The 10,413-nt window shown below is 42.0% G+C and overlaps 1 protein-coding gene across 1 annotated transcript in view; it reads left to right on the top strand.

Moving 5' to 3' along the window:
- The first annotated feature begins 4,155 nt into the window (after positions 1-4,155).
- Positions 4,156-10,413, top strand: part of AFF3 (AF4/FMR2 family, member 3) — a 618,084-nt gene continuing 611,826 nt past the window's right edge. The window contains exons 1-5 of the mRNA XM_006887856.1: positions 4,156-4,163; positions 5,054-5,128; positions 8,325-8,445; positions 9,394-9,706; positions 9,832-10,217. Of these exons, the coding sequence (XP_006887918.1) occupies positions 4,156-4,163; positions 5,054-5,128; positions 8,325-8,445; positions 9,394-9,706; positions 9,832-10,217 (903 nt within the window). The remainder of the gene's footprint in view (positions 4,164-5,053; positions 5,129-8,324; positions 8,446-9,393; positions 9,707-9,831; positions 10,218-10,413) is intronic.

The following is a 10,413-nucleotide window of genomic DNA, read 5'->3' as shown; positions in this document are numbered from 1 at the left end:
AAATGTTCTTAAAGGCCCATTAGCCGTAAAGGTGGCCACTTAAACTCCACATAGAGACCAGGCAGGCCTGGTGATCTGCTTCTGAAAACCCTATGGAGCAATTCTCCTCTTGCAAATATGGAGCCGCCATGAGTCTCAGTCAGCTCAAATAGTAGCTAGCAATGAGTACAGTGATAGGGTATGTATCATGTGCCTATTACCCCTGTACCGTCCTTCCGTTTCCTCCAATCCTTTTCCCTAGGACTCGGCTGAAAGCTCCTCGCCCTCTGGAGGCTTTCCTCATTTCCTGTGCTCCTCCCGTCTACCAAACGTGCTGACCATGTTGTGTCAATGTTTTCTGCTCACAGATGGCCCCCTTCTCTCTTCCTCCAGACTGTTGGCTCCTCAGCAGCAAGATAGGTCAGAGCCCTCATAGTCTCCTCAGCCTCTACCACAGTGGCATTCTGAAGACATTCAAGAAATGCATTTGGACTAAAACGAATTGCTTTTCTGCTCTTTGAAGAGGACAGTATTTTTAAAATATGGAAAACCTGATACTTTCTTGAAAAGATAGGTGACGGATTATTTCTTTCCTTCTGCTTAAGCTAATTTATTTCTGCATGCCTGTCTGTGAGACACACTAGTGATCATAGTCAACAAGTGCCATGTATATGCCCTTGCCAGAAGGTAATACTGGTGACATGATGGTGAAGTGTCTGACTACTGACTGAAGGATGAATAGTTTGAACTTACCCAGAGCCTTTGTAGGGGAAAGACCCAGCCTTGATCTGCTCCTGATTAGTCAGGAAAACTGTAGGAGTCAGTTCTGTGCTTTGTTGCGTGGGGTCACTATGGGTCATAATTGACCCACCACCCTTCACTGAACATCTCTTTCAGAATTGTAGTTTCTTTGGACTTTGATCAGCTTAAGGAGGGTTGTACATGGACCTCTGTAGGAAAAAGGAACCAGTCCCTCTTAGCTAGAACTGTTCGGTTCAGACAGGCTCGCTTAGAGGAGCAAACTTGAAGAGCTTCAGCACCTTGTCCTCCTATAGGGAAGCTTGGAGAAAGAGTTGTTGAGATTTTATTAACGTTGTAATATCACGGGGAGGCTCTGTGTTACATATTACCTGTGTTACCTCTGAATCACAGCTCCACGTTACACAGAGGGAGCATGTAAGGAGCTGTGCTGCTGACTCAAAGGCTCTCTGGTGTCCAGTCCACCAGCAGTTCTGAGGAATAAAGATGATCAATCAGTCTCCTCTCATGTGACTTACAGCCTCAGGAACTCAATGGTGGGTAGCTGTGAATCATTTCTGACTAGTTGACAATGAATCTGAAGTTTATTTTTGTGTTGTTATTTTTTTTTTAAATATGACATGATCATGACTTTTTCTTGTGTGCTGTGCAGACTGATTTTTGTCTTCTGTTGTTTCTCAAACTCGTTACCTTTGAGTTGGTTCTGACTCAAACTCAAAGTGATCCTCCGTTGAGTTTCTGAGGAGACACTGGTGGATTAGAACTGCCAGAGACGAAAGCCTCTGGGTTAGTAGTGGACCTCTCTGTAGACTACCAGGACTCCCCTTTGCTTTTTCTAGGGTATGTTGTGGTTGTTATGTACCACTGAGTCAGAGCTGACCCATAGCTGACCCTTCAGTGGTTTTCAGAGTCTGTAAATCACACAAGAGTTGGTTGCCCGTCTTTCTCCAGTGAGGCAGCTGGTGGCCTTAGCTCTTTGAGTTGGCAGCACAGTTCCTTACGATTAAGTCACCAGAGCTCCCTAGGGTATGTGTGTATATATTTTTTATAACAAAAATAAAATAGGAACAACTAAGCCTTTATTCCAGACTACTCCTTGTGGTTCTCTTGGAAAGGGAAATAGCTTTGTTTCATTTGTCCTGTTTTACTTCAGTGTTTGGCTTATATTCACTCTTTATTAACAGTTACTGTTTCCTCCTGAGTCAGAACCAACCCACAGCTGACCCTCCAGTGGGTTTAAGGAGGCAGTAAATCACCCAGGAGGAGCTGACCCTTCCTTCTCCCACAAAGCATCTGGGGGATTCAAATAATATGCCTTTGAGAGTGCAGTGCAGCTTCTTCACACTGGGCCACCAGAGCTCCCAGAACTAATTAATTCCAGGTTTTTAGGAAGTGTGGCTTTCTCTTGTGCCATTGATAGAAAGGAATAAAGGAGTTTGACATAACATCCTTAACATGACATGCACTTTATAGCATCTTTTGACACTTAAACTCTTATCCTAAATCCTTGATCTTTAACAAAGTTAACCTGTTGTGCCTGCCACCCTTGTCTTCCCTGAAGAGACATAAGGATAATTAAAAAAGAGGTATGTAAAAGTTGTGAACTCAGTGGGAGATGCCATCAGATCTACAGACATTATTTAGTTCTATTCTGTTTCCATATATATAATAAAGAATAAATTCATTTGACCTTGGGCAATTCACTTCACTTATGGGCCTTAGTTTCCTGTATTTGAAAAGGTGTCAATGGCAATATTATATATCATTAAATATTTGGTACATTGCATTATTGGTGGTAGTAGTATATTTCCAGATTATGATACTGACAGAATAAAGATTTTTTTTTAAGAAAAAAAAGGAATAAATTCTTGTTGTTTATGGTGATAATGAAAAGTTTAGGCGTCTTCTGTTGCCTACATACTGTGATTTGCTATGGCCCAAGCCCTAGAAGATACCTCAGTTTATAGATTAAAAGCCCGTAAGAGAGAAATTATCTAAGTTGAGAAGTTTGTCACCGTTACTACTTCTTTTCCTCTAGCTCCCTCACTTCCCAGTTTTTGTTGATAGAATCTAAGATTTTTAGTATAAAATCTTAAAATTTAGTATAAAATTTATTATTATTAATGATAATTAATATTATTATTAATAATAATAATAAATGCTGACACTATGTATCTCCTTAAGGAATTACTTCTGACATTGTCTTTATAGTTTCTTACTGTATTGACAAAGCTCATTTAGATTCCACTGCTTTCTATCAGTAATATTCTATCAATAATATTACCAATTATTTAATTCATTGCCTGACTCATTATGCATTCAAGTAATTTTTTTGATGAGGCCATGTATACATGAAAATATGTTAAAGAATTTAAAAACATTTTTTTTCATCAGCTTCTGTATAGTTGAGTGTGTTCCTGTGTTGCTTGGATTACAATTTTATCTGAATGCCCCATAGCTATTGCTTCGTGGAATTCTAGCAACTAGGGTTGCAGAGGCGAAGTCTGAGGTCTGTCTTACTATTGTTCTTTTGTAAAGGGTCTGGTTTTTTTTTTCAAAGAAGAATAATTAAAAACATTATTTCCTTTTTTCTAAATTGGAAAGATTTTTAATTAGTGTATGTCTTGAGGATAATGGATCTTATTAGTTATTCTTGGTACTCTTGAATAGTTTGAATTTGAAAACAAATTATTTTTTCTTCTCAATACTTTATATTCTTATTATTTCTGCTGATTATTTATTTAATGTTTTCCTTTTGGGAATCATGCATATGGTATTTATGTATCCCCATTGAAAAAGAGAAGAAATTTGATTTCTGGTTTGGTTTTGTTTTTTTTTTTTAAAAAGAGAGAGAAATGATCAGGAAAGTTCTTACTACACTCTTCCCCCCTCCACTCCCCTGTTTTTAATAAAAAAAAAGTCTTTTAAAAGCAGTTGATTGAGAAGATTTATTTTCTGGGAGTGTTATGTATCTGCAATAAATAATATTGTAGCAGTTGGCTCCCTCAAGTCATGCAAAATAAATAAATACATTTGGTGACATACATTTGAGGAATGCAGTTCTTGTAATTTTTAGGAAAATAAGGAGCAGCTTTACAGATGCTAACATTTTTTACCATCTGCTAGTAACAAAAAACATAGATTGTACCATGTGACTCTTAATGGTGTTTAATGTCTATAATGCTATGTCAGGAATTGGAGTTTTCTGAAATCTTAGTTAGTCATCCCAAGGGAAGCGGACCTGACTTTCAGGATGTCAGAGGAAAGGCCCTTTTCCTTCTAAAGCAAATGACATAATCTTTGTGTTGTCACATTTCTTAAATGACACAGTAAAGAAGAGGGCTGAGTTCTGATGGGGCAGAGCTTGTGCTGGGCTCATGAGTGGCTGCATACATCTACCTTGTACTTATTGGGATGATGGACTTGTAAGAGAAGGCACTGTCCCTGTGAGCCCAAACACTTGGTGTTGATAGAATAGATGGGAGTTCAGGTGTGTGGACAGAGATAGGGGATAGCAGTCCCAGCTTTCTCTCCCAGGTGATATTAGCTTTAACCAGGTGTCTTTTTATTTCATGGGGACTGAATTGATGCGTGACAGTTAGTAGTTCTAGCTGCGGAGAAGGACTGGGTGGACTGCCTTTAGAAAGGGCAGAATGTTCAGTGGAAGCTGCAGAACTCCCAACCAAGGCGGAAGAGTGTCCCGAGGAAAGGCAGATCACTTCTCCTTTTGGGGTCTCCTGCTTGGTCCTGCAGATGGACACTGGTTGTCATTTCAGGTATTCCAGCTTTATCAGGTGACAGCGAGGTTACTGCATGGTACAGTATTATGACTGTCCTGTGAAGATGTCCAGAGAACCTGCATCTGTAGATCATGTGGGATTGGTCCTGAGAGATTTCCATCTTTATTAGTTTCAGAAATCTAGACTAGTTACGTGGCCAGCACCTCATTGGAGAACTTGTGTCTTGGAGTGTTCTTGGTCATCTTTAAGCTTGAGGGGTTAGAGAGTGAGGAGGCTTCAGGGAAAGGGTCGCTTCCATTTAACCTTCAGCTGGACTGAATGAGGAAGTTGTTCTGATTCCCCTTCCCCGACCCTGGGTAGCTTTGGCGTGTTGATACAGCTTCTGCTGCTCCCCTTGTTTTGAACGTTCCACCACACTACAAAGCAGGTCAAGCATTTCTACTGGCTTTGTATCTCAGCGGCCTTGTCCCCTTTCCCCTTTTGGAAGAAATGTAGAAAACTCATTTCAGATGCTACCAGAAGAGTGATGAAGTTTAAAGTGCTTTCCCTTCTTGTGGTACCTACGTTTCTTGCAGGGATGAAGACATCTTAAACCAGAGGAATGACTCTCTAGTTGTGGAGTTTCAGTCGTCAGCCAGCAGATGCAGGAGGTATTATTCGGTGCATGGGGTATGGGGGTGCTTCTCAGAAGGCCCAGAGTCGTGCTCAGCGACCGCCTGCCTGCTCCATCTGTCATCAGGTCACTTTGTGCATCACACCAGTCTTGTCTATGGGGGGTGGGGGGGGACACGTGAACTGGCTGAGACCAGCAAGCATGTGTGGGAAGCCTGTGCTATAAGTGTTATAAGTCCTTCTCAGGTGATTTATCTATGAGAGGGAAGGGCAAGTGATGCATTCAATGCAAGATTGGTTTTCATTTTTTTAAGCAGAAATTATATTGGTCCAAATGTTGGCACATACAAGTTCATGTTGTTAGGTGCTGTCAAGTTGACTAGGACTCACCATGACCCTGTGAGCATGTGTGAACCCTGTCCTACCTGTCTTGTGCCATCCTCATAATTTCTGATATACTTGACCGTGTTGTTACAGTCGCTGTGTTTGTCTGATTGAGGATCTTCCTCTCTTTCGCTGACCCTCCACCTTTCCAAGTATGATTCTTTTTCTAAGGACTGGCTCTTCCTAATAGCATGTCCAAAGTGTGTGACATAAAGGTCCACTGTCCTTGCCTCTAGGAACCATCTGAGAGTGTTTTCTCCAAGACTTGCTTGTTCCTGGGATGTAGGGGTCACAAGTTCATCATTGTTTTTGGGTGCCGTCAAGTACAACAGATCTGAACCCTGTGCTGTCTCCATCACCTGACATACTTAAGCCCTTTGCTGTAGTCACTGTGAGACTATCATTGAAGATCATCCTCACTTTCCCTGACCCTCCGCCTTTCCAAGCATGATGTCCCTGTCCAAAGAATAGCCTCTCCTAACAGCATGCTCAGAGTATGTGAGATGAAGCTCTGTCATCTTTGCCTCCAAGGAGTGTTCTGACTACACTCTCTCTCCAAGACACACATGTTCTTTTGGCCATCCATGGGATATTCAGTGCTCTTCTCCAATACCACAGCTCAAAGACATTAGTTGTTCTTCTGTCATCCTTATTCATTGTTCAGCTCTCAGATGCACAGCAAATGATAGAAAAGACCATGGCCTGAATCAGGCATACATGTTAGCCTTCATACTGACATCATTGAGCCTCACTGAAATTCTTTTGATTAAAATTCACTCTCTATGTAAGTTACATATCCATTGTAAAGTCATGTGATGTTTCATGAGGTTGAGCTTTCTTACTAGGATTTCTGTAATTAGGAGGACACAATCACACTGCCTTTCTTTGAGCTTGGAGCCTAGTTCTAAGATTTCATTTCCACCCTGCCCCTCCTGCTCACTGTTAACCACACCCACCGAGAGATCTCTGTCTCCTGGTGCTGGAACTGAGAGCCTCTTAGTTGACAAAAGATCTCTGAAGCTGCAGCCACACGCCCCCCCAACCCTTATGTGAAGGTCATTGGATGGACTTCCAAAAGTAGTGACTTTGGCTAATGCACTAAGGATGAATTAAAATGCTAATAGACTTCCCGTTCTGGGTATTTTAACATTCCCTAATCTTAAATTTAAATGAAATGCCTGAGGTGCTGTACCAGCCTTGCTGGAAGCTTGTTCAGCTCATCCTCTGACAGCGAATTTTAAGTACACCCTGGCCAAATGGACAGCACCGGGATGATGAGCCACACTTATTTTATGATTATTTTATTTGCTTTCCCTACATGATATAAATCCTCTCTTTTATTAAACGTAGCTGTTTAGCTCCAAATAAAATAAAAATACTGCTTTCCTATGTTTCTTTAAACTCACAGAACTTTTCACTGTTTAACAACAGTCTTTTCATGGCAACACTTTGGATTTTATGGTACCCTTTATGTGTTACCTTTGCACTTAAGCCTTATAACACCACCACAAAAAATCCCCTTGTTGTTATGAAAATACTGATGTACTCAGAGATTGTGTGGCTTTTCTGTGAGCATGTAGCTGGTTTGGGAAGAAGTACAGCTTTCGTGGCTTAATGTCAACCCAAAGGCACACAGTTCAAATCCACCAGCTTCTCTGCAGAGAAAGATGGACAGTCTCTTCCCATGCTATTCACTGCTTCCGAAAACCCACTGGAGGGTCAGCTATGAGTCTGTTTCAGCTCGACAGTGCACTCCATGCTTAGTAGTGGGCTGCTGGATTTCCAGCTCAAGCATCTACCCACTAGACTGAACGGAACTTTGAAGCAAAACAATTCCGTCGTCCTACAAACAAAATGCTTCTGCTTGGAAAGGAGCTTGTTTTGAGGAATTTATGCATTCTTTTCCATGGCTCTGCTGACTATTTTGAGAGCAGTTTCAGAGGGACTTAGCAGACCCCAAGGAGCTGAACAAGCGAGCATTTCCTTCCCTCCGTGAACAGCACATGTCCTTACCATTAGTTGAACTCGGCCCTTTGTTTTCTCCTTGTTAGAAGAAGGGATATTTTATTTCTTCCTTAGTTCTTCCAGCTCTCTGGTGTCTGGGCACTTTGTAATTGTATTTTGGGGAGAAAAGATATTAATTTTCTTCCACAGAAAGGCCCAGTTCCTTGATGACACAACATAATTCAATTTCCGTCCGCTTCCCTCATTGCCTGCACTTCTTCCTCCTGGCACATTTTTCACAGTTAGGAGGAGTGATCGTGTCAAATATATCAGAAGGAAGAATTGATTCAGTAGTAGTTTGACGACTTGACTGATTAACAGACATCAGAAGAAGGCTCATAGCTGTGAAAACTACTGCAGCATGGAGCCTTAACAGCTCTTTAGGGAGCTAGTTAATGACAGAATCGCTACAGAAACACAGCCATGGAGGGGAAAAAAGAGGAAGACGACAAGAACATTCCCATCTAATACTCAGAGGCTATGCTGTAATAGGAGATATGCTCATAATTTCTATTTACACCTCACTGTAATTACCGTCTGCTCTAAGATTACTTCTGTCTTTTCTTGTCAAAGTTACTTAGGCATTTCCTCTTCCACGTTATCAGGCAGAGAAGTCTAATGCAGGTTGGAACTTGTCCTGGGGACTTTTCCCCCCTGAAGAGTGTAATTATCTGGCACCCTTGCCTGCACTGCCTGATAGGACTGGCTTTAATCCCGTTCGTGTTCTTGTTGTCATCACCATTTGTCCATGAACCAGACTTCTGTCCTCAGATGCATGTTACGCTGGGCTTTCTCCATTAACTTTTTTGGTGTGTGGTTTGTTCTCTGCTCTTTGTCCTGCTGCAGCGTCTATGAACCCGATAGAAATGTGTTACGGAGGAAAGAACGGGAGCGAAGAAGTCAGGAGACTCAGCAGGATGATGGCACATTTAATTCGAGCTACTCCCTCTTCAGTGAACCTTACAAGGTACATGATTTTCATGCATCCTCACTCTCCTTCATCCATACCTCTGAGGCCCTTGACATGGTAGTTTGGCTACAAATATCAACCAACCAAATTTCATTTAGGCTGCTACTTGCTGGGTGCAGGTTAGCCACGAAGTATAGGTCCTTATTCACCAATAGTTGCTACTCTTTCAGTTAATTTTTATTTAAAATTGAGAGGTATTTGCTGTGGTTTTTAACAATAATATGGATTTAATTTTTGTCTTAATTTTAAAAAATAATTTCTTCTATGTTGTAAGATCTCAGGAAACCAGTGCTGTTAATGAAAAGAGATGGAGTTACATGCTTATATAAAGAAGCTGCTACATGATTTAGCATTTATATTAAATACCATAAAATAAGCTCTCTGGCCAAATTCAGTGTCTTCATAGATTTCACTGGTGTCTTGGACTCCGTGGAGCTGTGGGCACCTCAGCCTGGCCGCTTCTTGCAATACTTAGTGCCCTGGTCCTTTTTAAGCTTCCCATTGGCTTCTCTTGCCTGTCAACCCTGGATGCCTGAAAAGAATAACGATATATTTAGAAACCGGAAGCAAAACAGATGTGAGCCAAATCTGAATTTTCAACAAAAGCTTCTGGTAGTGCCACACAGAAAATAAAATCCAAGCCTGAAAAGGCTTAATCCGGCCATAGTGAAAAGTTACAATCGCAAATTTTCTGAGTTTTAGAACTAAGTTTTGCCATGATCCCAAGGATGGATTGTGTTTCTAAGGTATTTTGAGCTTCCGGGTCTGGTGCAATGTAGAGTGCTGACAAATGTCTTCAAAGACAGAAAGGATTTTGTTTCCATCTCTCAGCTCATCCTGGTTGTGGTAACCTGGGCTCTGTGATCAAAAAGGCAAAATTCCTTTACTGCTAGTGCTTCTCTTATCTGTTGTAACAAAGTGGATGTTTTGTTTTCCTTTTTCCAGACTAACAAGGGGGATGAGCTCTCCAGCCGGATCCAGAACACTTTAGGCAATTACGATGAAATGAAAGACTTTTTAACGGACAGATCCAATCAGAGTCATCTCGTTGGCGTTCCCAAACCTGGGGTTCCTCAGACTCCTGTGAACAAGATTGATGAACATTTTGTTGCAGATTCAAGAGCCCAAACCCAGTCCTCATCTGTCTGCAGCACAGTGTCTTCCACACCAGGAGCTATCTCAGCGCAGCAGAGCAAGAGGGGCACCATGGGCTGGCAGAAGGCTGGCCACCCTCCACCTGAGGGGCAACAGAGACCAAGTAAGCATGGCAACAGATTGCTTGGTTTGCACAAATCTTCTCACTCACACCACAGTAATAACAAGCCCAATCATTGTGTAGTGAGACCCCATCCTCATCTCCCTCTTCTTCTCTTCCCATCTCAGCACAACAGGGCTCTCTCAGGACCTTACTTGGAGATGGTGTTGGCAGACAGCAGCCACGGTCCAAACAAGGGTGCAACGTGGAGATGGGTCTTCAGAGCCAGGACAGGCAACCTGCTATGTCCGCCAAGCACAACAGTGGCGGACACTGCGTCCAAAACTTTCCTCCATCCTTGGCTTCAAAACCCAGCCTGGTCCAGCAGAAACCAACTGCATATGTGCGGCCAATGGACGGCCAAGATCAGGCTCCTGATGAGTCCCCTAAACTCAAGTCTTCTACAGAAACCAGTGTACATTGTACGTCCTACAGGGGAGTCCCAGCCACCAAGACAGAGTCAGCCAGAACCAAGGCCAAGCTTTCCAAGTTCAGCATCCCCAAGCAAGGAGAGGTGAGTCTTCCCCAAACCATTCACACACAGCTTAGTCGTTACAAGTGGTGGCTTGACAGATAGAAATTCAGTTGCCATATTTCTTTCTCTCTCTCTCTCTCTTTTTTTTTGGCACTGATGTGACTAATCTCATGTGATAAGATTTGAAACAGTAACTAAAGGGCATGGACTACATAATAAATTCATAAACGCTTCA

Source organism: Elephantulus edwardii, unplaced genomic scaffold (genome assembly GCF_000299155.1).
Source record: "Elephantulus edwardii isolate Elephantulus edwardi_28Jun2011 unplaced genomic scaffold, EleEdw1.0 scaffold00062, whole genome shotgun sequence".
Lineage (NCBI taxonomy): Eukaryota > Metazoa > Chordata > Mammalia > Macroscelidea > Macroscelididae > Elephantulus > Elephantulus edwardii.
The sequence above is the reverse complement of the archived record's forward strand: the minus strand, read 5'-3'. Positions and strand labels throughout refer to the sequence as shown.